Below are 27922 nucleotides of genomic sequence, written 5' to 3'. Positions count from 1 at the left end.
GAAGCAGTATTTCATGAAACTTTGAACAGCAGTAAAAAAATCTCTGCAAGTTACCCAGAACAGAAAAACACTAGTAGTGCAAATAAAGCTATTTAGAAAAAAGTCCTCCAAGTGAAATGGAAGAAGGATTGAAGACATTCCTTTCCTCATGAGTAAAAACAAAGGCAGTCTGGACATTTCCAATACGAAAAGGAGAGCTATTTAAAACAGGTGATAAACACGAACATCCTGATGATTTTGCACAACATTAGCCTTAAAATTTGTAAAGAAATACAAAACAATGAGCTTCCACAGCCTCTTGTACACTGAATACACACTTCCATGAAGCGATATTTTAAACCAGGATAACATCTGACCATAAAGAAACATTAAGAATTCATGGTGGTTAAATTTATTAATGGAATAGTCCCTGCTTCCCCTAGAACCCATTGTATAATTCAGCACCGTGGGTATACCTAGTTCAAGACTAACACTAGCTGAAAGTAAGGTATTTACACAAAGAATTCTTCTAATAGTGGATTTTAAGCTTCACTTTTGCATACAGTAAGTACATTTCACAGGCTGATGTCAGCATCAGTTTAAATATAATTCCTTCAAGCATTTTCAGAGCAGTAGGATCCTCTTTGGTCTTTGGAACTGAAAACACGTGTTTACAACCTACTATTTTCTGTAAGACTAGCAACACTTTTCTGCTCATTTATTCCAAGAAACTTTCCTACCTTACAACTTCCATAGACCACAGAACAGCACTGGTACAGACTGTTTTAAGTGGAACAGTCACTATCTTAAGATATTAGTGGAATACCTTTTATAAACACTTAAAAAGGTATGAAAACTGAACTTACCTTAGGGAATTGTTTTACTGGAATCAAAACTTTTTGTCCCAGCTTCATATTTTTATTGATGACTACGTCAATATATTTTTCTTCTTCCTTTCCTTCCCCTTTCTGGAATTTTTCAATTTCTGTTAAAGGAAAAATGTCTGTTATTTTCTCAGCTTAATATTAAAAGCTGAAAACTGAGAATCTTTAAAGTCTATATAAATTATAAATAGTAACTTTAAAAATAATACCTTATAGTATAATATTAGTGACATAATACATAATTAATACACATTACACAGGTGAATGGAGCAAACCATGTTTTTCTTTTACAGTGTTTAATATTTATGTTCATATCAGCACTTTCAATTAGCATTGCAAGTGTTTTAAATGAACTTTTAACTTAATATTCAGAATATGCTTATGTATTAAAATGGATCTTAAAATGGATCAAGCAAGACACTTTCAGTCCTTTCAAGTTCAAAAACTTACAGCATAGTTTAGTACTTGACTATTTTCTCCCATATAAAATATATAGAACTTTCTATAAGCTGTAAAGCACACAGTTGTATGATGGTCGTCTACTGCATACTAAGTGTCAATTCAAGCTTTTGAAATCTTAGCAATGCAATTAAAGCACCTTGGTAAAACACTAATCTCAGATTTCTAGGTATGAGCCAAGATGACAGGAATACGTTTCAGAAGGAATGCGACGAAAAGGAACTCAGGATGCATGATCATGCTCGTTCTAAAGATACTTCACATATACAAAGGATTGATTCTTGATTCTAGTTCCTGCCAATATTGACTCTCCATTGTGCTAATTAAAAATTGATCATTTCATTTCACAGGTGGTAGAATAAAAGGGGCATACAAATACTAAAGAAGTGTTGCTTGAGGTCTTTACTAGATTGGAGTCCAGCTTGTCAGAGGTTCAAATCTGTTAAACACAGGGCATAGAAAAACCCAATGTCAGAAGTACTATGGAAGTTCTTCTATGGGCATTTAGCATTTGTCCTCCACAGCCATCTTCAACTATACCTTTAAACTCTTAGCAAAAGTAAGCAACCTTGTATTCTACTTCAGTACAATTTAGTGGTATTTATCACAAGCTTGGAGTTTATTTTTATTCTTTATTGCATATGAGCCTGTAACAGAAGTCTGGATTGGAAAAGACCTGCAAGATCATCAAGTCCAAGCATCAACCTGACCTGTAAAGTAACAGCACCAATTTTCCTTAGTGCCATGTCCACACATCTCTTAAATGCTTCCAAGGATGGGGTCTCCGCTACTTCCCCAAGCAGCCCATTCTAATACTTAACCACCTTCTCCACAAATAAATTCCTCCTCATGTCCAACCTAAACCTACCTTGACACAACTTGAGACCATTTCTTTGCATCCTATCACTTGCCACCTAAGATACCAACACCCTCCCTCATTACAACCTCCTTCCAGGTACTTGTAGGATGTGATAATGTCTCCCCTCAGCCTTTTCTCCAGGCTAATTCACCCCAGTTTTCTCAGTTGCACCTCACAGGTCTTTTCTCATTTCTTCACTAGCTCTTCTGTGCACTCAGACTAAGTTGAAGACTTCTGAAAGAACAGTCCTCCCCAGTTATGATTTTAAATCTTCTTGGCAAGTCCCTAGAAAAACTTAATCATATGCATTCTAGCAGCATAAACATTCTGGAGGATCCATATTCTGTAAAGCAGCCTTTCTTTAAAGTTACCTTTATGTTGTAGCGCACACAAAAGAAAAACCTCCAAATCGCTCAGTCCACAGCCCCACAGAGTGACAACAGCTGAGGAATGTATGAATGATTTTAACAGCTGAATCCCAGGAACAACCGAATTACTATGGTTTTTGTAGGTGTCACTTTATGAACTGGAGAATTATGAGCAATTAGATTGATGTAAAGTTACATTAACTTCATCTGAAAATGGATTTTAAGACTAAAACTTTATAAGGTATGATATTCCCACTCACAGAAAGCAGGTGACATGTTAAATCCAAATTTCTGAACTGCAAATGTAGACCTGGAGTGTAATATCAAATTAATACAAGTAAGCTACTTCTAATACCCTCTGCTTCCTGATATAACAAGGGCAATGACAAAGGTCTCATATTTCCTGGGAGACAAGATTGGATACGCAAAACAAAAAAATTGACATTGATTTTTAATAGTGTACAAGCTGCAGCACTAAATATAAATATTCAAAGCTCAAAACTACGCAGTCAAGTGTAAGAGGTTCTTTAGTATATTTTGGTATAAAATGTCGCTAAATGTTGCAATTGTAATAAAAATAGAACTACTCCTATGGATGAAGCGATGTAATTACAGCAAAGTTTAAGATCAGGACTAGAAGTTCTTCAGAAAAGCAGAACATAGTTTGACTCCAATCAAGATCCCAATTACTACAGCACAGTGTATTGATTTAGTTTTGAAACATACCAGTGCAGAGGAGAGTCCCAATAACCAGACTGACACAAGATCTGTTCTGTTGTGCCATACACTGTTGTACACAACAGTATATACACACTGCAACCCTACCCTGCCCACTTGAAAGCTTATTTTCACAGAGTTACAATTTCTAACATCTGTAAATGCCAAGTGAGAATTGTCAATTTATGAGTGAACCCTGGTTCAGGGACTTTCATGCAAAATGTTAAAAAGCATTACACAACTGAATGAGCTTTGTTTCAGGAACATCCAGCTCTTAGACTTGCCAAGGTTAAACTAGAGAGTTAAGAGTAGGGTCCTAACAACGTCTCATGAACATTCCTCAAGTTGCACCGCTGGATAATTACTTCAATACACTGTACTTGCATTTCCTAAATTTTAGCTTACATAATCATTTGATTCTGGTACTTGAAGGTTTTGTTGATGGCAACCTCAATATTATATTCACTTAATTCTGTCATATTTTGATTTACTTAATACAAAAATTTAAAAGGTCATGGAAAGTCTTGCTTGTTTCAGTGGTGACTTAACTTGAAGCAGCCAAGTCAAATTTTGAAAGAAATCCTTTCATTAGTCTGAAGATCCATCTACATACCTCAGATAGCTGTATACTTTAACCATTTTAAGAACCATTTATTTACATGAACTCCCACTGTTTAAAGCTTCTATTTGATTGAAAAAGCTACCAAGACTCATGAGACTACCAATCAACTGCTAGCAAACTAGAGAACAATTTTCCCCGAATTTGTTTCAAATCCAAATGACTTTCCTTCTGAGCAGCCATAGCTATGAGCACTGGCATAAAACTACAAAATAAGAATTTTCTATTATTCCTATGTTTATCAAACCAACTTAAGACTTCATGCACATTCGCTGAAATACTGACAAAAGTTATCTTGTGACCAAAAATCAGATTTTTTCCTCTTCATTTCATTGCACTCAAACCTAAAATGAATATGAAATATTAAGCATTAGAATTAAGCATAGATATCAAATGAGCTGTACAAATATGATTCTATCGTTCACATCCAGTTTTAGATAATTAGGGAAAATTCTCAGATCACATAAGAAATCCAATCAGATTTTCAAGGTCAGACAAAGATTTGCTTTTTCCTAATCCTTAGATCACATTCTCTACTGCTTAGCTATATGAAGCAACAACATCTCCTAGATCACAAATAGTAAATGTACATGTGATTAAAGCTTCCCTTAATGCTAGAGATTAAAATCCCATGTTCTCAGACCAAGGATGCAGCTAATGCAATAGTCCAGGAATTTAGCTGGATGAAGAAATAACTGCAGGGATTTTTCTCCTTTACATTTAAGCATAGCAGAGAGATTTAAGCAATGATTACTCCCCAGTTAATTCACCAAACAATATTGCTAGATGTATCAGATAATGACGAAGTAGAATTGTTTCATGTTAATCTCAAGGTAGAATTAATCTTCCTACAGGAGAACTACAAGCCAGGATTCCAGGTCACTCTGCTAAACCAATGCAAGTACCTGCGCTTAATGCAGAATGAAGTGCTCTCTGTACTTGTCTGGTGTAAATCAATTTGTAAATCAATGCAAGATCAAATGCCAGAGTAAACAAATGTTTATTGCATTTATCCTTAATACGATGTTTACTAAACAAGATCAACAGAAATGAGAACAAGCTAAGTTTGTCTGGAAATCCTTAAGAAAATGTACTTTTTTTTTCCCCTCAGATTGAGAGGTCTTAGAGGCACTAAGCCTGCATCAAAAGCAGCATGGCCAGCAGGGCAAGGGAAGGAATTGTCCCCCTCTACTCTGCTCTTGTGAGACCCCATCTGGAGCCCTGCATTCAGCCCTGGGGCCCCCAGAACATGGAAGTATTAGAGCAAGTCCAGAGAAGGACCATGAGGATGCTCAGAGGGCTGGAGCAGCTCTCTTTTGAAGATGGGCTGAGGGAGTTGGGGTTGTTCAGCCTGGAGAAGAGAATGCTCTGGGGAGACCTGACAGCAGCCTTCCATTACCTAAAGGGGGCTACGAAAGAGCTGTGGAGGGACCATTTGTCAGGAGGGTGTAGTGATAGGACAAGGACTAATTGTCTTTAACTAAAAGAGTGGAAATTTAGTGTTAAGAGGAAATTTTTCACACAGGGTGCTGAGGTGCTGGTACAGGCTGCCCAGAGAAGCTGTGGATGCCCCATCCCTGAAGGTGTTTAAGGCCAGGCTGGGTGGAGCTTTGGGCAACCTGGGCTGGTGGGAGGTTGTACTTGCCCATTGCAGAGGAGGAGTTAGACAGCCTTTAAAGTTGCACTTCAACCCAAAACACTATGATGAATTTAAGTGATTTCATACTGATTTTCTATTTCAGATGGAAGAGTAAATAAATAACTCAAGGCTGAACTAGGACATCAAAACAATCATAACTTCATAAAACATATGGTGTTGACAGAACTACAACAGTTTCACTGGAAATAATTTTCATATTCATTTTCAAAATGCAAATATTTTAAGAATAATATTACAAATGTTCCTAAATAAAGGGCAATGGTATAATATACTGAAGCTGTTTTGGAAGTTACTAGCAGTACAACAGCAGCAATATATTTTGCTTTATTATTTTGATGGAGCTGCTAATCCTGGAAACCATTGTCAGGCACATGAAAGGCATGAAAATCATCAGTAGTCAGCATATATTCACCAAAGGGAATCCATAAGAGCCTCGTAACTGCTGGTGTATGGACTGTACAGGGAAAAAAGGGGTGCATTGAGAACTGACTGAATGGCCAGGACCTTTTGGCACAAAGTCTAGTTGGAAGCCAGTAATGTTCAGCATACCTCAGGAGTCATTACTGGACACAGGTTTGTTAAACCTAGAAACAGAATGCTTTGCATTAGAAGGGAGTGTCAGATCTAGTTTAGTGATTGGTCTGGATGATAGGGCAGAGCACACCCTTAAGTTTGCTGATGACAAAACTGGGAGGAGCACCTGATACACCACAGGGTCATGCAGCTTCCAGAGTGATCTTGGAAGGCTGGAGAAATGCGCTGATGGGAACCTTGTGAAATTCAATCATGAGAACTGCAAAGTCCAGCACGTAGGGACAGAGCGGTCCAGGTATCAGTACATGCTGGTGACTACCCATCCGGAAAGCAGCTCTGCAGAAAAGGACATGGGAGTCCCAGTCCAAGCTGAACATGAGCCAGGAGTGTGTCCTTGCTGCTAAGGAGGACAACGATACCCTGGGCTGCATTAGACAAATTATTGCCAGGAGCTTGAAGGAGGTACTGGGAAAGTACCATTAGATACTTCTTGAAAGAAATCTCTGCTACTGGCCAGATGAACTGATGGTATGGACATTTGGTATGCTCTCACATTAAGAGAACAGTAAAACTAATGGTACTACAAAAACACTTTTGCATACTAGATTGTGGTTTTATGATTTTATTTTTTTAATCCCCTTTAAGGAATACACCCAAGCCTTAAGAAAAGGCTAGCTTCCAAAGCAAAAAGGTAGATTCTAAGTCAGATTTAGAAAAATTTCAGAACAGTTTTTCTTTGAAGAACAAGGACAATATCTGTTCAGTTTCAAGCTTTCTACAATTATTCCAGTACAGAGCATCAGTAACCACTTCTGAACAGTCTTTGGGATTAAAGGACTACATTTATACCATATGTAACAACATTCCATACTGTTTTTCTTATTTGTAAGATTTCCAGCAACAAAATCCACACTTGTGTCTCAGGAGATTCACATTTGAAGCTCACCAATTCTGAAAATGCTGGCAGTTAAAACTCCTGCACTAAAATGAAGCCATAGGAAGTCTGTAAAGCCAGGTGTTGATTTAATGCTCACAAGCCTTACCATGACTTATTCTGCTAAGTCCACAGTGCAGTATGGCAGGACAACAAAACCAACAATAGTTATAATTGTTTGAGGGCTTAATCTCATTGACACTGTAAAAGGATCTTGACCATGCTTCAGATTATACACCTTTTATGCTAGACAGATAAAGTAAATAAAATACTTTTTAAAAAAATAAAACACTTAATAAGCAACAATCAAGAGTTTCCTGATGTAAATAAATGCTTGGACAGATCTTTCCCACCCACACTTTTACCAAAGCAAATACTGTCTCATTTTCATGAGAAATGCAAATTAGAGAAGTAGAGTAATCAAAACTACCCTCAGAGACTTAAAAATAATGAACAAGTATTTGTGGTATGGTTATATCTAGATCTAACCTGAATAGTTATAAAAGACTTGAATGAAAAATTGAATGAAACTTCTGGTGTTTAATGCAGCTGCTCTACTACTGTACCCACACACATTCTTCTGCATTCATTTCAGAGAATTCCACCTAGTTTCCTCAGACATCTCAATACTTCAAAAACAAAAGGCATTTTTAAATACAAGTTTACCCACAACAGTATGTTCTAATTTGGAATTGATATAAAAACAAATAGTTAGCATGAACTATGTGTAAAAAATTTTAACAAATGCACATTACAACAGTTGAATTCAGAATAACTGTCTTTTATATGCCACTGCCTTTGCAGAAGCAAAGGACAACAAATCTGATTTGAATTTACAATAAAATGAGTGGTTCATGCTAGAATGTCTGCAATATTCAACATACTCAAATTATGAATATCCACATTGAAGGACTTAAACCAATTTTGATATAAATTGCATTTACAGGCATCATAAATTCAGTTTTACAGTCGGAGTACTGCTGTCTGCACTGATCTGAAAATACTTTTCAGTCACCAATATGACAAATATTTTGAATAGGCCTTTTTCTTTAAGCAATTCAAAACTAATTGAACACCTTTACATCAGAAATGCCTACACTAGATTCTGTTAAGACTGATTAATACTAGCAATAGTTGAAAATACTAATGTAGGAACTGTCATAAGAGAAGTAACATCTAAGATATTAACAGATGTTCATTCAGCCTCTCAGGAAAAAAAGATGTAAACATAAGCTTCAGCCCTATATTTCCATCCTACTTCACTGAAAATTACTATTTATCTCATTGTGAATAGAGCCTTGGAACGCATGTGTATAATGAAGTGCTAAAAGTTCCCATATGATTTACCCACTGTTGACAATTTTCTTTCAGGAACGCTTGTCAATCGTACATTGCAAGTTCAGTAATCCATTAGCTACAAAAACATCAGCTCATTTGTTCCATGATTTCATAAGAAATTACAAAAGTAGCTTGAATATACATGTGGGTTAAACAATACTTTGTACCCCCCACACACATTTCAAACTGGGATGCTGTACCCTACCAGGACAAAACCAATTACTCCTATGTTCCTTCCTGCTTCAAAAATGCCTAACTTTGCTTTCTAAATAATGGCAACACTGGTATTTGTTCTGTTTAGAGCAGGGGATTTGACTTTGAGGTTTTGTCAGGTATTCTGTGATCCTGTCCTCTAAGTGGATCACTAAATAGAAGGTGTCTGAGAAGTGACCCTTGCTGTCTTATATTCATCTACTACATCCAGTAAATACATTTTTTGTTGTTGTTGTTTTTCATGTAACAGCACAGGTAGCCCACAAATAACTCCTAACAAAAGACAGAGCTCTGGAAGCCTTCTGAACTAGAGTACACTAAGAATAAAATATATGCAATAATATCAAGTGATGTTTAGGTTTAGAAGACTTCTTCATCAACCTAGTATAGTTCCCTCCAAAGGCAGCACAGGCAAACAATTATTTGCAGTAGATATAAAGCTATAACAAGTGCAGATTTCAAATGAAAATCTGTAATTTTATTTTGTAGGGGGTATCAAGCAAACAGGTCGCATAAGGCATAGAACACAAACAAAATTGGATTAATATTCTATATTGAGTCCTTACAAAAAGGTGTTCCAATTCTCCCATTTACATGTGTAAGGGTTACCCGATCATATTCATGCAAGATTTAACTTGTCATCTTGGTGAGTCATCAAGAGCCTACATCTTTTCTTCCTCACTTTGTACATAAAACCTTAATTGAATACGCTTTTTTCCACTGATTCCTTCAGCACCATTCACAAGAAAAGAAAGTATAATTTGGGTCTCACTTGAGAAGTGGATACAACCCGCAGTTCTTAATATGCATGCATCACACTTCAAAAATATTGGCAAGTCAAAACAGTTACTATCTAGCCATAGCATATCCAGTTAATGAAGCCTAAAGCAGAGAGACAAGCACTAGCAGGTCTCATATTTAAAGTTGGAGAGGACTAACAAAGACCACTACAGTCTGCTGACAGATTCATACAAACCACATTTAACACTGGAAAAATACCTACACTACCAAAGCATACATCTTAGTAGGCTATCCTCTACCCCTATGTTTTGTGTAATTGACAATTATTCAAATGTACAAATTAACATAGCATTAAGCAAGATTTATGCAGTCATCAACAAGACAAAGTAACATTATCTTCCCCTACTTTAAGTCATTTTCAGCAATTTTAGAGCTTCGCCAGCACCCTCCATCCCAACTGACAGAAGGCTATGTGAAGGCTATGAAACTTCACACTGGTAATATTTAATTCAGTAATATAAAGGTATCTTATTGATACTTGGTATTTAAAAAAACATTAGTTCTAATGAATTCCAGTCCATTCTATACCCCCCTCCAAAATTTATTTCCTATGGAATTCTCTGGCACATGGAAAAGGTTGAGGAACTCAACATTTTTACTTCACTCTTTACCAGCATGTGCTGTAGCCACACCACCCACTTCACAGAACACAAAGGTAAGGCCTGGCAGAATGATGAAGCACTCATTGTGGAAGATCTGGTTTGAGACCAACCAAGGAGCCTGAATATACACAAGTACGTACAACCCAATGAGATACATCCAAGGGTCTTGAAGGAACTTGCAGATGAAGTCACTCATATCTATCATATTTGAGAAGCTGTGGCAGAGGCTTGATGTCCAGGTGGAGATCAGTGAGCAGTGGTGCCCCTCACGTGTCTATACCAGGATTATTTTTTAGTATCTTTGAAGGAACATGGACAGCAGGATTGAGTACACCCTAAGCACATTTCCTGATGACACCAAGTTGTGTGGTGCAGTTGACACACTGGAGTGAAGGGATGCCATCCAGAGGGATCTGGACAAGCATGAGAGGTTGGCCTATGTGATCTTCATGAGGTTTGAGGCCAAATGCAGGGTCCTTGCACTTGGCAACACCAAACATCAGTACAGACTGTGCAAGGAGGGGGGTTGAGAGTAGTTCTGCAGCAAAGGACTTGGAGGGTGTTAGTGGATGAAAAATTGGACGTGAGGCAACAGCATATGCCTGCAGCCCAGAAAACCAAACATATCAAACATATCATAATAAACCGGGCTGCATCAGAAGTGTAGTTATGAAGTCAAGGTATGTGTTTGTCCTTCTGCTCTGCTGTTGTGAGACCCCATCTGCATTCAGTTCTAGGGCCTCCAGCACAGGAAGGACATGGAACTATCAGAGCAAAGTCAAAGAGGGCTACAAGGGTAAGAGGGCTCAAGCACCTCTTGTACAAGGACAGAGAGTTGGGGTTGTTCAGCCTGGAGAAAAGGATCCAGCAAGACCTTACAGCAGTCTTCCAGTAGTTAAAGGGCACCTACAGGAAAGCTGGAAAAGGACTTGCCAGGACAAGGCATAATAGCTTTAAACTGAAAGAGGGTATAGAGTAAAACTTAGGGATAAATTCTTTAGTGAGTGAGGTGGTTAGTTTAGTGAGTTTAGGTGGTGAGGCACTAGAACAAGTTGCTAGAGAGATTATGGATGACCTGTCCCTGGTCTAGTGGAAGATATAAAGATGTAGTTCCAACCTCCTTGCTATGGACAGGGATAAGACCCTTCCAACCTGAACCATTCTATAATTCTATGGTACTATAGCCCAGAAAGCCATATTTGATACCTAAAAGTACACTGGAAGCTCATACTACAGTTGATTATATATATTCAAATAGTCTAGACAGATTCAGACAAACCCAGTGCCCATCAGTCTATAGCCCCATCATTACACTACTTTGCATGGTTGAAAGTATATGCCCAAGTCACCCATCTCCTCCAAACATTTTCCAGAAGAACGTTTTCTAAACTAAACAACTTTTAAAAAACTGTATTGGGATTATGTGGCAAGGTTTTTGTAGCAGGGGGCTGCAGGGGTGGTCTCTATGAGAAGAGCCCAGCAACTGCCCCATGTTTGACTAGGGCCAGTTTCAGACAGCTCCAAAGGGACCTGCTGCTGGCCAGAGTTGAACCAGTAAGTGATGTTATTTGTGCCTCTGTGAGAGCAGATTTAAGGAGAAAAAAAACTGCTGTGCAACAGCAGCAGGGAAGAGTGAGAAAAATGAGACAGAACCATCCCTGCAACCCCCAAGGTGAGTGCAGCAGGGGGGCAGGAGGTGCTCCAGGCACGCAGCAGCAGTCCCCCTGCAGGCCATGGGTCCCACGTGGAGCAGATCTCCACATTGCAGCCCAATTACATATTGTAATTGGTTAGTGATCTGTCCTCATTTCAAACCAGGCGCTTTTCTTCATCTTATTTTGTCCTCTTGTTGTGTTGAGAGGAGTGAGCACTGCGGTAGAGCTTAGTGAGCCAGTGTGAAATCACAAAAGCTTGCCATTGTTCATGCTTCAAAGTATTAGGGAGCAGAACAGATGAAGCTGTCACAAGCACATGTAATGCATTTAAGTTCTTCCACTGAATTCAGCAAAATCAGTTGTAGTGGACATTTGAGTGTTTGGACTTCAGAAAACTCATGCTTGTTAGATTCAACATAATCAGTACCAGCAAGCATAATCTGTACCTTACTAGTACTATTGAACCCAATGATACCTGCAGACATGCCTTAAAACCTGCCTTCAACAGCTGCCTTTTCACCACCTTCGCGTAAACCATTCCAATACTCATTTATCTTCATGTTGAAGCATATTAAGGCTTATTCTTGTTGAGACTGCACTCTTGTTCAAAGCTATATGAACATTCCTCCTCTTCAAGTCGCTCTTCAGTTTCAGAAGGCATAGTAAATAAGGTTAATAAAATCGAGTGAGAACTACCACATCACTGAGGTCAAAGGAAAATACCTACATTCTGTGATATTACACTGCTCAAATAGACTATGGAAGTGAATGCTACCACTTCAGTACCTATAAGGTGTTCAAAAAGTCTTATGCTGGTGTAATCTTTATGTATATCTGTTGAGTCAACCTACTGTTCAAAGGAGTAGTTCAGTTGTAACATATGAGGATCTAGTCCAACTGCCTGATGACATCAAGGTTAGCCAGAAGTTACAACATTAAGTGCATTATCCAAACACCTCTTGAGCACTGACAAGCATGGGGTATTAACCACCTCACTAGGAAGCCCAGCCCAGCATTTAACTACCCTCATGATAAAGTTAAACAAGTCCTAGAGCATTTATGTATTCTGGTCTACATACATAAGAAAACAAGCATTCAGAGGCTAACTTCTACATGCAGAAGGCAACTAATTCTAGTATACCATTCTGATTAACTTAATCACCTCTACTCCTTAAAAGGCCATTGCTACTATTGTCAGAAGACAAAATAAGCAAAACTTTTATTTTATTATTTATTATTTCTTACTGACATTTGCTGCCGTAAAGCCAAGTTACCTTTATTTTTTTTTTTCCATCTTTGCCTGGAAGGCACAGATTACAGTATGAATACTTGAAGAAACATGCTTGGCAGTTACAACATACAAAGGTAGTTTATATATCTGCTACCCAAAGGAAAAGGACTTAAAATTCAAGAAGTGTTAAGTTGTATCAGCTTGAACATAAATTCAACGTTGAAAAAACTGCTTGTTAGTTTTTAACTTGGATGCTAAGAAGGGGAATCATTAAGATCCCTTCCACATACTTAACATCAGGCATTCCCAAACATTTGTGTATGAAGAAACGTATTAGAGAAGCAGATCACTACCACAGTCAATTGTTCCAAATATTTTTTGAGAATAACAATGAGTTGAGCCACTTCATGAAGTTCTTGACAAAGATATAGGATTCCTCTACAACCATAGCAAACCTGAAAGTTCAGCTTATGGACTCACTTCAGCTGCAGTTCTCACAAGGGAGGGCACCAACATCTGTTCATTAGTTTCCCAGCAAAAAAAGCAAGATACAAGCCTGTGAAAAGTCTATTCCCTGTAGGAGCACCTGCTTATCTATGCTATGCCTCCACTAAAGAAAGTGATCTTTTTTTATGGCATCTATCCAAGTTTAAGAAAATAAAACTAGTACTTCTAGCATTCCCCTAGCAGAGTATTTATAATTTTCAAGACTTAAGACTGAAAGAGTACAACACAATGTTTTATACCTGTATAAGTATCTGAAGTAGCTACCAATTTCTGCCAGTAAGCTTTAACTAAAGTAAATTGAAAGATTTTGTAAACAAAGTTTTAAAACACTTTTAGTAGCATTTATGGTATAGCTGTATTTGCTCTATGTATTTTTATCTAAAGTAAGTGTCTTCATGTTTTGAAGTAAATCTAAGCAGTTCTCTATAAAACAAATTATAGGAAAAGCCATTTCAGGTTAGTAAGTTTGCTTATTAGCAGAAGTTACTTTAGAAATCTGAGGTCTGATTTCTCCCCAATATGCAGTCATGTGACAGCTGCAAGAAGCAAAGTATATGCATGGAGTTCTGTCCAAGTACTAAGCAGTTAAGGTATTAAATCCAGCAGTCTTTATTTTAAAGCAATTTAAAACCAAGCACTTATACAGAAGTAGAAAGTCTGATGCGCCTCAGTTTACCACTTTCAGAAAACACATTATCTTGCACAGTCATGTGATCAATTTCAGGAATTATATCATTTGGGTTTCAATCCAGCTAAATGCAAAACCTTGTTTTCCTCACCACTACAACTTTTTCCCTGGTAATGACTCATGTTTTTTTCCTTTATGTTAGTAATTCTCACATGTGATGTACAACACAGGTGACAGTTTAGTGGAACAATTCACAACCAGCGAAGTATATCCACACTGACGGTGAGAGAGATCAAAGCTAAACCGATTACACTGGTTTGAGATATCTAGTGAGTAATGCTGGGAAAATGCAGAAGCTTCAACTGACCAGATGCCTGCCCTGCCTTCATAAACCCATATAGTCAAGTTCCTGGTCCATTTCTTCCTGCCAACATTATGAAAAGCACCAACACCAAGAACCTGAGGCATCATTACTCTTGGTTCAGTGTCATTTAAGATGTTTCCAAATGGGAAGTTTGGTGCTTCTATTTCTAAAAACATAGAATCAAAGTATTATCTAGATGTGAGAGTGGAAAAAGGGCCTGCATTTGAAAAGTGTAGCTGCCCAAGAAATGCAGGGTCTGGGAAGCCAGAGGATGAATGGTAGCTGAAAGGAAGCAGTAAACACTCAATATGGCAGATTGTTGTATCATGCATGGGAAGCAAAACATTCAGAAAATGTTTGAGAACAAAAGAGCAAAACAATCACACTTCATTCTACAAATGCATTCATGAAGAATGGTTCTTGTAGGTATGTATTGATATACAAATTAATGTTTCACATCACTTCCGTATCTTGATTCATTGAGCAAGCGCAAAGATAACTCATTTAGTTAAAAACAGTAACTAAAAACATACTATTTAATGTAAACCCAAGAAATAAAAGTGCTTAAGTGAACTGAACAGGATCTGACTGTCCATTAATACTAAAACTGGAAAGAACATTTAACCAGGGAAAAGTTTAACTTCTCATCATGCCATCAGCAGAAATAGCCATAAACATTTCTAAATCCCCAACTGGGGGTATAAAGACCTAACGGTCAGTGTTTCGGAGCAAGAAAATATCAGAGACATTACGCAATCTCTACAGTACATGAACAAAACTCCATTCTCAGGGCTGCTCTTTTGATAGCATTCACTTCTGAAGCAATACACATTATTTAATAGGTTATTATTCCAATTTACTACAGCTCTCAAAAATATGAACACTAAATTATCTGAAAGAGCTGAGATAGGAAAAGCATTTTTATTTTCCATTAAATTCATATAGCTTCCATTTTACCCCTTGCATAATAACCATCTATTGGCAGTACCTCTTGACAGGAAGCAAGGGATTAACTATGTAGCTGGCCAGAAGCATCCATTCTCTTTAATCTATTTTTCTGAAGGGGCCATCTGCTCTTATTTCTTCATTTCATGCCCTAGCTTGAAATCACATTCACTATTCCGTTAGTATTTCAATTAGTTGCACGCAAGTTTCTCCCATGTCAGGATGGCTGTCATGAGGATGAAATGCTGTAAGGTGAGAGGGGAAAAGGGTTATTACCAACAGCTGATTGACTAATTTATACAGCTCAAATAGCTAATTAGTCATCAATAAAATGAAGGGAAAATAACCCTTTCTCTAGCATTTGTTTTATTACAACACAGCTTGACATCCATTACTGACAAGTTATCTACAGCCATGTTTTCAAGTGCCAAACCTGAATGGAAGAGGGACTAGGTTTGTTCTCCTCTCAGCTATTCTCCTTCAGGTGACTATACAGAAGCTTCAAATCTTTGATAACAGCACCAAAAATTTCCAAATGAGGAGCCCAAAGTGCCTCACACAAATGCTGACAAGCCTTATCTACATGATTAGCACCATTTGCAAGGACTTATGAATAATAAATGCTACTTCTGAAAAATTTACTCACCGCAAACTACAAGTTTGAGCTACAGCCAGATATCACTAATACAATAATATCTAATTAAGCAAGGGATTCTGGAAGTACTGTACAGATTGAAGCAAAGTTCTATTTCCCACTGCATCCAAGCAGGAAAGGCAACTGTCCAACTCCAACTTTTCCATTAATTTAACCAGTACATAAACCAGCTCAGATACTGGGCGGGTTCTGTCTTAGCATAGAGAGCAGCTAACTTCTCAGCATCTTCATGCAAGCCAGTATAACAGGGAGCCTTCTAGCCTACGCAAACAGCCACTGAAAAACTCTGGCCATTGCCTTGAACACATAGACAAAAGGAATCAATGCCTTGAGGAGCTACTAGCTACTTAAAGACAGAAAATAGATTACATTAACAATGTTGAGCTTACCCATTGAAGAAATTTACTTGAGATCACATTGTATCTTTTTCCTTCTATCTGAAGCATTAATTTCAAAGTGATAATTTGTCTAGAGTTCTTCACAGAGCTGACCTCAACCATCTCTTTGCCACTTATGTGATAATGAAATACATATCAGCATTTTTAATTAACCTTGTATTAATCTATGTGAGCTATTACTTAGTGTTCCAAACAAGGCCTATTATTTCAGGAGGTGCATAAATTTCTTAAGTGCATCTATGAATAAGTGACTTATGAATATGATAGTTGCCCTGCGCTCTCCATTTAATCAGTGATAATTGCTATATTCTAAGAGCTTACAGTTTAAAGGCTTAGTGAAGTGTTACTTTTAAAACTCAACTTAACACTTACCAAACCATCCTGGGTCTCACTAGTTAAGGAATGCATCAGGAGAACAGTACAGGCCAAATCTATTTGTTTCCATCTACATCTTAATTGCATTTGGAAACCCTGAGCCCAAAGGCAGCTCTACCACAATTACAGCACACACAAGCCTAAGCTTGTGATTAAGCAACAAGCAGTAAAAAGGAAAACCTCTGGGATGGCAAAACAGTCAGATGCAAATACTGTTTTCAAACAGGTCAGTTACCAGTTAAAGCCTTTAAGCCTTCAACTTCTCATATTCACATATTAAGACTGAAGCTTAGAGAATCATTTAATATTACTCACATTTTACAGTATATCATTTTCAGCAGGAGGGACCTGCATTTCAAGAAGCAGACAATGCTTGGCTACAAAGTCCCTATGCCTAATGAACACTGAATACATACAGCAGCCAGGTACAGCTCCCACAGAAGCAGCTACCAGCTTTCTTTAAAAGGGAGCAACATCATTTCCCAACAGTTCTGTTTCAACACAGCAGCAGATGCTCGTTAGGCTGAATGCCGGCTCCCCCTGCTGACACATTGTCAGTATGAGAGCTACAGCACTGCTGTCATGCTGAAGATACAGGCTGTATTTCAGAAAAATGTCTGAAAAGCCCTTCAGAAAAACCTACAAGTAAAAACCACATGATGACTCTAGTACTTAGTGACCTACCACTATCACAGCAGTGTTTGACAGAAGGATAGTATCCAGAAGTTGTCTTAATTTCAAAAATCACTAAGATCCTCTGTAGGAATCTGACAAAATCCCATTGTGGGACACTTCTGCTCATTCTGCTCTAATTAATACTTCATAATTACCTGATATCCAAATTCACAAGAAAATAAGGCTGAAAGAAGTCTCAGAAATACATCCCTTCCCTCAAGTATTTTAGTATACTCTTGTCATTGCTGAAGCTTGCTTCATATGACCTTAACAGGTACCTGTGAGAACTTAAAGAACAGATACAGTAAGCTTTAACACTGTTAAACCCTGTTACACGCTTTTATACAGTTGGCCAGAAAAAAAATCGTATTCCTCCAGACCATGAATGCATTGTGTAATAAAAAGGGCAAGTGTATATAGTAAGTGAAAAGAATCTTTAAGAACAATTTGTTAGACCAGATAAATTGGGTCACACTAGTCCTTTTTAGTCTTCAGGACCACATTTCACCCCACAGTCTTTGTCCAGACTATTATTAGAATAGCTCTAGGAAGTTTAACTAGAGCCAGAAACATCACCACAACCTAGTTACTATGGATCTTCAAACTGGAAGTGATGCAAGTTCTCTTCCAAACAACCAGGATCTAAGCAAGAAGGTCAAATGATTCATAAACTGTTTTGTTTTAGGAAACCCCGACACCTACCACAAAAGTTTTGGGGAACCCCTGTAAGGCACAGGAAAAGTCAGCTGTGATGTGCCCTTCTCCACAGAAATCAGATGTTGCTCCTAAAACCAAAGCAGGCTGGAAGCAGTCAGGTAATTAGTACAGTGAAAAGCACTCTGGGCTTCAGAACTTTTGTAACTATGCAAATATGGTAAGACATTTGCTCAAACCATTTGAAGGCAGTTCTAGGAGGGAAAAGTGTTTTGGGCCAAATTTGGTTGTGTGGGCTATACTTAAGCACAGCAAAAAAATATGAAAGAACTAAACAGACATTATGATGAACCTCAGTTTTTCACTGCTGCAAAATTGAAATATATCACTTAAGTTTGTAGAAGGGTGAAAGATAAAAGGGCAACTTTTCACACCAATTTACTCCAAGCTGTATCATTCAGGTCTGCACATAGGAGGGTACATCATTGCTTTTCTTTCTTCTGCTAAGAAATAAAAATCATAGATCCTCAGTACCTGACAGTTGAGGAGCTCAGAGAATGGAAACTGAGCTGCTGACCAGAGATCATTGCTTTACTGCACACTCTGGCTGGCCACCTCCTAGGGGGATACAGATCAAAAGGAACCAGTAAGGAAAAGTTTTGTCCATTATCAGTTAACACAAGAATATACTGTAAAGGAAGAATTCCTGTGTTAAGAGCAGTTCTTTGGTATCTGTACATTTCAGAAGCACCACTACTACCCCCCCCAAAAAGCAGAAAATACAGCTGAAGAAATCTAAAAACTTCCTGCTTTCAAAAGAACTTTCCTTCAGGAATACTGTTACTGCGCCTGGATGATCAGAGACAGTTGAGACTACAAATGCATTTACTTTCCGAGCATCCAATGAATGCAGCAGGATCTTCAGTGTCAGAGCAACAGCAGCAATTTTCACTAAATTCTGTTTTATCCATGAAAAGGCACCTTCCCTTACTGGTTATTCCTATTGTACACTCCAAGTGGATTAATAAAGTTGAAGGAAAATAGTAAATCCTCAAAGGATTTGCAACTTCAGATTTTTCATTGTCACTATATTACACTAAGATCAGCACAGCCAAACTTCTAAAGGGGAAATTGTTAAGTGCAAGAGCAATAGTTTTACTGAAATTATTCCTGATTTAGGTTTCCAAATATTTTGTCAAGGAATCCTTCCTGAAAACCTACAAAAGAACACCTAGATAGGCCAAAAATTAAAGATTACCAACTACAAGCATTGAACTGACGTTTGTTTGCTGCTGCCTTGCAACTTCGTTTCTGCTGAGCTGCTAGCTGAAGCCAAGTCTGATAAATACATCAAATAAGAAATGGAAGGCAGCCAGCAAAACAGCAACTGGAAATGGAGAATAGGAAGGACAGAAATTTAACTTTTCAGTTTCCTATGAATCTTACCGTGACAATAAGGTAAAACAATTAAAAGACAACACATGCCATAAGAACAGTAAAAAATAAATATGAGAAAGATGAGTTCTAGCAAAGGAATGTTTTAAAATAGGCAAGGAGAACAAAACAGGCACTGCTCAACTGCTGAGACAGCTCAGCTTAAGGCACAGAAGTCAGAATTTAGTTTGGACAAGACCCATAAGATCATCGAGCCCAGCCATCCACTAACTGCCAAGTCCACTACTAAACTATGTCCCTAAGCACAAGATCTACACATTCCTTAAATACTTCTAGGGATGGCAACCACTAGACTATGCAGTATGTTCCAGCATCTAACCACCCCTTCTGGAAAGAAATTCTCCTTGATACCCAATCTAAACCTCTGCTGGCACAACCACTTCCTCAGCTTCAAGTATTTTCCTTCCAACCTCTAGTTGTTACTCTTCAGCTTCATCTTTGTCATAAATATCTAGCCTACCACTATGATGCATAGGATAAGATTGTTAGAGAGTGATAAAGGAGGGCTACAAGGTTGAAGGGTCTGGAGGGTAAGTCATATGAGAAGTGGTTGAGGTCCCTTGGTTTGTCCAACCCAGGCTGAGGGGAGGCCTCATGGCGGCCTGCAGCTCCCTCATGAGGGGAGTGGAGGGGCAAGCACTGAGCTCTGCTCTCTGGGGATACTGACAGGACCTGACGGAACAGCACACACCTCACTTTGAATCAAATATGTCAAGAGAAAAGTCTTGCATTTCCTATACTTGATTTAACAGCTAATCATCCAAAGTTTTAGTACTGTGCTTTACTTTCCACTTGCACTCTTTGCTACATATTGCACAGTAACTTCAAAGGACCTCTTAAGAACTTTTATTTACCTCTGTGGAGGTAGTTATGCACTCAAGCCACAGGTTAATGATCACTTTCACAAATGAATCAGGCTAACAAGCAGCCTACAGACCTTTTATCAAGCTTACGAAGCATTTTGCAGAGCTTTCCATGATATTCTTGAAGATAAAGATGTTCAGAATTCTGTACCTAGAATGTCATAAGACCGACATTTTAGTCCATATGACCTTAGTTACAGGGCCATATGGATTTTCTACCTAGTGATGCACTTGGAGACTTTCCTTCTTACTTTTCAGGTCCCTATCTCTGCAGATCATAGGATTATCTAGGTTTGAAAAGATCTTCATGATCATCAAGTCCACCCATAAACCTGACCCGCCAAGTCCCATCATTAAATCACATCCTTTAGTGCCACATCAGCATCTCTTGTTTTCTAGTCTCTTCACCAGCTTCATTTCTATTCTCTGCACATGCCCAAACAACTCAGGATGCTGTAGGCCTTCTTGGCCACCTGGGCACACTGCTGGCTCATGTTCAGCCAGCTGTCTGTTGGCCAGCACCCCTAGGTCATTTTCTGCTGGGCAGCTTTCCAGCCACTCTTCCCCAAGCCTATGCCGGTCAAGCAGATCAACAGCCCCTACTTTATCAAGATATGCCACTTACCCAGTGTACTTGTCCTTTATCATTCTCTATCACTATTAATAACAAACATTAAGCCTGCAAGACTCCTGTAGAGCTCAGATAACAGTCAATTTACCAGAAACTATTAGTTATGTCAGGTACCAGTTAACCCATTTAAACATGCTTTTTACTGGAACTGCTTAATATTAATTAAAAAGGCATGCAGTACCACATCAAACCCTTTACAGAGGCTGCTCAACTCTGAACCCCAATAACCAACTCTTAAATCAAAGCACTACCTTATTTCTCAATTACACTTCAAGTTCAAGTCAGATGGAGGTAATTCAGGAGGCAGAGACATCACATGCATAAATTCTAAGGGCACACAAGTAGAGTCAAGCAAGCCATGGGCCAGAGGAGAAGCCATTCAGTGCTGTGACTTTGCAATTTCGCCAGTAAATAAGTGTTCAGAAGGTTAGAGTTTTAATTTGCATGGCTGGTGTCGAAAAGGATTGAAAGTGACAAACCATGTCAGCTTAAATTTGAAACCTTTAAATTTGATCTCTCTCATTGACTGCCAAAGTAAGTGTGCAAGTGAATTAGAAGTCAGCTTTGGGCTCAGTGTGATCATCGGTGAGCAGCTGCAGGCTAGAGTCATGCTTCAGAGCAGATGAGCCCAGGGTGAAGTATGCATGATTATCTTAAGCTGCATTTTGCAGCTTCCCTGTTAACATGACTTGAATGCCTGATAAACCATTTCTCCAGACTTTTAAGAGACTAAGAATCTAATTGTTCACAAGCTCTATGACTTACTTTCCCCGTGCCATTTCACTAGAGTAAAGCAGTGAGGCAGCTACAAGTGTCAGCTTATGAGGTGTTACAGAGCATAGAATATATGGCCTGACCAAGACATGAGGGACAACCACCCCAATGATTGCTTCAAATTCTTTTTTCAAGCTATATTAACAAAACAACCTAGGTCAGCCCTGTCTGGTTTTACTGGGCTGCCATCAAGCTACATCCATTCATATTACTGTCACAAATTTCTCAGTGCATTATGCCTGCAAAATAACAGTAGTCTATGAAAGCTTGCAGGGTTTTGAAGTCTGATTACGAGAAGATAACAGCAGTTTTTGCTTTCTAGTTAACCTCCAGGAATGACAACTTAAAGGGACTTTGAAGAAATCTTTCAGTCTGAAGGGTGTATTACAGAATTAACTCTTAAAGCTACTTGAAACATTTAAAATCCCTCCAGCTTTTCATTTGCTTTACAAAATGCTTACAACCTTCAAAAAGCATTTTGCCAGCCTCCAAGAGCAGGACACCTCAAATGAGTTATTTCTTCGCTCATGTGTGAGAACGCAGTGAGAAGTGAATGCAAATGTGAGGTTGTACAGCAGTAGTGGATGTGTAACTCCATGAGGGACTGGGAACTGGAGGCACCATGCATGTCTGTCCCACCCCACATTTGCCCTTAAAGCAAGAAGATTATTCACTAACAGAGTTATATCACAAGCTATGTATGTTATTTCAATACATGCAATCAAATACACCTTTTAGATTTGTGAAAATTAGAATTCTATTTATGAAAACTTAAAGAAAATCCTTAGTAAGCACCTGGCAACCTTCATATCCCTAAAGGGATTGATTCAAAGTTAATATCTATGGAACCTTTATTACATCCTTACTTTATTTTTACAATGCTATCTTGTCTGCTTAAAAAATCAGGTTTCTATTTTCCACAATGGAACAATACTTTTTACAGTCCTTCCTTGACATTTAAGGAGGTACTGTTTTTAGGAGATGTTTGTTTACCAAACTCCTACTTTTGAAGTTTTGAGCACAAATTCCAGCAAACCTGTACTAATCAGAACTGGTCACATGGCTCAGCAAAGGGACCCAACATCATACAGCTAGCACATACAGCCATCTACTGATCAGAGGGCTTGTTATTCCTCTATGTCTTGTTCTTGAGGAGAGTTTAAGGGTAGCCTTGGTGACTGAAGCACTACCTTCAGTCTCAAAATAACCAAAATGAGATCAGAAGAATTATACGAGGCCAGTCTATATAGAAGTAAAACCCATCTTTCAGGTTATATACTGGGACTCTACCTCCTAATGTAGAAATTTCAGCTGCCCTAACCTTAGAGTTTCTTTCACCTACACATTTACCATCATACAAAGCAAGTGCCAGACATCAGCTCTCATGTCTTCCATCACAAAACATGCCTGGTATTGACATGTTTTCACAGTGAACTTCTATCATACGATCTCACATCCTTTACTCAACATTCACAAAATACTTGTCAATACCACGCACAGGTCTGAAAGAGAATGATGACAATAAAGTAACTCTTCTTACCAATCTTTCTGCATTTTATATCATCACTTGTGAACTAAGTTATTACAATCTATATTACACTTGAGCACTTACCAACATTCACATGCAATCCAAAATGTCAATAGCTATCAAAAACATTGAAAAGCTGCTCAGTGCCTCGCAGTGATAAAGAGTTGGTTTGATCTCAGAAGTATCACTTCTACATACAGAAAATTTTTATGTAAAGCAGAGTACCTGACAGTTATGAATTGGAAAAATACACATTACTATATTTTTGCTAATTCAGAGAACTTTATCCTTGTCAAGATTCTGCATCTACAGAACCTTTAAGACAGTAACTGGACATAACATTCCAGCACTCACTGCCTGGTAACAGCTGCAGATTAATCCTATTAGCATGGACATCTTATTGCATATTATTGCACATGCAGAAGAAGTCTGCTTCTGACCTGTAACATGCTTAATCATGTACAGATAAAAATAAGTCCTTTTTAAAGGGACTTACTGTTCAAGTATACAAGTAAACCTCATTTGAAGCAGGAAAGGATACAGTCTAGTCTCCTTCATAAGATTACTACTGCTCTGAAATTTAAACATTAAATATGTCATTGATTCTTTAAAACAATTTCAGCAATGGACTGCATCCCAAAAAGGCAAGTCTCCAAATGCTTGAACAGTTTTGAGCAAGAAAAATCAGTACTATACCAGGGCAATGAAGGATACTTATCTTTGATTTTAAAGCTTTGAAGATGCTGAAAGGTCTTATTAGGGAAAGGAAACAGTTACCTCAATTCCCGAAGAGATTAATAATACTGTCCATAAAGAATACTCTTGCAGCATCCTAGTCATCTCATCATTGCTCTTTTTCAGATGACTACCTTGAAACTAGAAAGCATGTCAAGCTCTATTTTTCCTGTATCATTTACAATTATGCAATTTGTATGTATCCAAATTATAATTTGTAATTATAAGTATAATATGCAAATGTGTCCACTTGTGCAAAAGCTATAATTAACAAATTTTTGGAAGTCTATACACAGGACCACTTCTCCCTAGAAGCCAAATTCCAACATGGGTAGAGTAGAAATTTTAGTGATGTTGCTCTTTTGTCTAAGAGCACATACTTCAGCTGCTTCAGCACCTCAGAAGGATTTGCTGGCTCAACCACACAATTCGTACAAATCAATCCAACGTTTCTCCAGAAAGTTGGCTTACCTACAGTATTTCAGTTAAAGTAAATGCAGGTAGTAAACAATGGTATTAAGACATCAGAAACACCATTACATAATTAAGCCAGTTATTTTAAGCACTTAAAGCCTTTGGTAAGATCTCCTACAACTAGGAGAAAGCACTGAAGCATGCTTCACTCTAAGCTGAAGAGCTACACAAGCTAGGTTTTAGAAAATAGACAAACCATTTCATTTGCCTTATTAAACTGTCATAGAACTCACTGAACCTGACATACAAAATGCAAACTAAAATTACATATACTTTCCTACTAATTGCATTAATTTACCTGCAAATAACAATTGAGACGAATGAACCAGACACTGATAAAGTTTTGTGAAGACAATGGGGGCTGTAAAGCATCTTCTTATTCATGCATCTCCTACTTCTATTACACAGACAATTTACCTTTGATTCTTTGACTGTACATCTGCCTAGGAGGATTTCATAGAAGTTACAGAAATCTTAAACTACAACTGTTTGATACTGTCCTGTTTAATAATTTTACTTGACAGGCAAAATGCTTCCAGTTTAAGACAATACTGTCTTAACTAAGCAAAAAAAATAAAGACTAGAATAGAGGTTGGATCGATGTCATCTAAATTTTTTCCAGGGAACACCAATTTTTGGTACTGGAAGTATGCATGCAGATACCAGATATTAAACAAAAAGCAAGCGGAGTTCCTGCCCTTTGATTTAATTTCAGTGGGAATTGCAAAAGCTCAGTGTCCCACAGAGTCATGACTCTAGTAATAGTTGTAGAATCATATACTTCCATTATATACTTCCATAAACACTGTTTGAAATAATATACATACTTCTGTAACTTCTTAGTAATTACGATTTACAATCTGTACATGTTAAAAAATCCACTATTACTAACTGAAAGTAACTTCACTAATTTGCAGCCTTAAATTCTTAGCCATCAAGCTTAGCACTTATAGCAAACAAACATCTGTTTGTTAATCCAGTCCCCTTTCTCCCACTATCAGTGGCACATTTCCAAATTCAGAATCAGGAAAAACATGCAAAATACCAACAGCCCAAGGGCACACAGCTACAAATCACATGGCATATGCATTCCACAGCTGAAACTGACAGCTACCTGTAACTCCAGAGTATTTCACACAACAGTTGATCCCCCATCAGATTTAGAGATTGGCATTTGCAGTCCATTACACATCAAAAAGTATGTCAATGCATTAAAAGCAGCATTGATTGAGACTTGTTCCTGTGATGTGAAGTACTGGAGTACAGCTCTGCAATCACTTCAGTTGAAGCAAAAATCATTTGATTTTGCTTAGGTTATATGCTGATCTAACATAACATATTTCACTTGACCATCCCAAGCACTCTTAAGTGTCTATCTACAGAGCTGCACTTGAAAGTCACCTGCTAATTACCCATTTCCAAATTTACATGAGGCATTAGAGTGTAAGTCACATGGGACTTTACTGAAACAAAGAACCAGCACTTTACAGCTTATGTGACATGCCAGATGCAGAGGACACAAAATCACATCTGATTATCTGGAGCTACATGACCAAAAACGCATTTTGTTTGATTATCTGGAGGTATATAATTGAAAAAGAGAATGTTTTCAAAAAATCAATGAAATAACTGAAGTATTAAGGTACAGCCAATACTTAGAGCCATAAGCTCATGGGCAAAGATATAGATTATAGTGTCCTTTTGAAAAAGGATCACGCATCTATGAACTGTAAACTATTCATTATGCAGAAACACCCCAGGCAAGATAAACTAGGAAAGCATTTGGGGCATTTAACAGGGAAGCCAACTTCTAACACAAGCAGAAGCTCCTAAACCCCAAAGCCGTCCTATGCAACTCGGCTTGGGATAAATCAACCAGTGACCGTCTCTGGTGGCCTGAAATCTATCTCTGGAGGAAAGCTGAGATTTGGGGATATCGGTGCCGGATTTACAGCCGCTCAGGGAGACGGAGCGGGTCCGGCCGAGCACCCCCATCTTTGGGGGATCACCACCGTGACCCCCCAGCCCCACAGACCCCAAGGAGGGCTGAAAGGGGGGGGTCCCCAAACCCCCCCTCGGGAGCTGGCAGCGAGGGAGGCGACACGGATAAGTGGGGAACCCCGGCGGAAAGTTCGAGCAGCGCGGCAGGGGCCGCCCCCCCCGCCGCCCCTCACCTTGGTTGACCAGGCGCAGGGCGTGGGTGAAGGACGGGTCCAGGGAGTCCTTCTCGGCCATCAGCTCGGGCAGGTACTTCTCGTCCATGCCGGAGGCACGGGGAGCCGGAGCCCCAGCGGGGAAGGAGGAGGAAGAAGAGGAGGAGGCGGCGGTGCGGGGCTGCGTCCCGGGCGGCGGTAAATCCTCGGAGGCAGCGCTTCCCAACCCCGGCCGCCTCCCGCCAGGGGCTGCGGGGACGCATCCAGAGGGCAGCGCCGCGAGCCCCCGGCCGAGAGCGGGGAGGGAAGGGGCGCCGAGCCCCCCTCCCCCGGTCCTGCTCCGGGCACGGACAAATCCCTTTAATGGAGACGCACTGCTAGGGCTGGGGGGGAGGAAGCAGTTCAAAGCGCGCTGGCCCCCAAGGAGAAAAATCGGGGGGAATTAATTAATTTAAAATAAAAAAATAATAATAACGGAGGCTGCTGGCGCAGCGTCCAGACCCACACCTGCCGCCGCGCTGCGCCGACTGAGCGGGCGAGCCCCGCCGCGCCAGGTTTAAATACCCCCGCCGAGGCCACGCCCCTTTATCCACGCCCATAATCCGTTAAGCCACGCCCCCTCGTGGACCGTTGCTCCGCCCCCGCTCCTCCCAACGGGCGGTACCGGTTCCGCCCCCTCGTGTTCCGCCCCGCCTATGGGGGCGCCGGTTGCTATTGGCTGGCTTGGGCTGTCAGTTAGGGGGGCGTCGCGGCTAAGGATTGGTGGCTGCGCGTCCGAGAGCCCCGCCCCTTCTGGTCTGTCCCGCCCCTCCGTGCTGCGGGGGTTGGGCTGGGGCGGGGCGGGCGGGGTGGGGTCTCTGAGGGGAGGTGGGGGCTGTGAAGGGTTTTGGGGGGCTGTGAGGGGTTTTCAGGATCTGTGAGGGTTTTTTGAGGGGCTATGAGGGTTTTTGAGGGATGGTGAGGGGTATTGAGGGGGCTGTGAGGGGCTCTGAGGGGACAGTGAGGGGCTCTGAGGGGACAGTGAGGGGCTCTGAGGGGACAGTGAGGGGCTCTGAGGCATCGTAAGGGGCTCTGAGGGGTTTTGAGGGGCTCTGAGGGGTCGTGAGAGGTTTTAAGGGGCTTCGAGGGGCGGTCTGTCCCCTTTAAACCCCCACGGCAGAGCTCCCCTGAGGGGATGTCTGCCCCCATTCCCCGCCTCAGGACCTGCTATCCTCAGCCCCCTGAGGGCGGCTGGTGAGGGCAGCGTCCTCCCTTA

General features: G+C 39.6%; 1 protein-coding gene across 3 annotated transcripts in view; it reads right to left on the bottom strand.

Moving 5' to 3' along the window:
- KHDRBS3 (KH RNA binding domain containing, signal transduction associated 3) overlaps nucleotides 1-27184 on the bottom strand; it is an 88565-nt gene extending 61381 nt beyond the window's left edge. For all 3 annotated transcript variants that reach the window (XM_084281585.1, XM_084281586.1, XM_084281587.1), the window contains exons 1-2: nucleotides 26689-27184; nucleotides 846-964 (exon numbers count right to left, since the gene is read on the bottom strand). In XM_084281585.1, coding sequence (XP_084137711.1) covers nucleotides 846-964; nucleotides 26689-26776 — 207 coding nt within the window. In that variant the 5' untranslated portion in view covers nucleotides 26777-27184. The remainder of the gene's footprint in view (nucleotides 1-845; nucleotides 965-26688) is intronic.
- Between the last annotated feature and the right edge of the window lie 738 nt (nucleotides 27185-27922).

Source organism: Netta rufina (genome assembly GCF_964035555.1).
Source record: "Netta rufina genome assembly, chromosome: 2".
Taxonomy (NCBI): Eukaryota; Metazoa; Chordata; class Aves; order Anseriformes; family Anatidae; genus Netta; species Netta rufina.
Note: the sequence above shows the minus strand (reverse complement) of the source record. Positions and strands in the feature narration are given on the sequence as shown.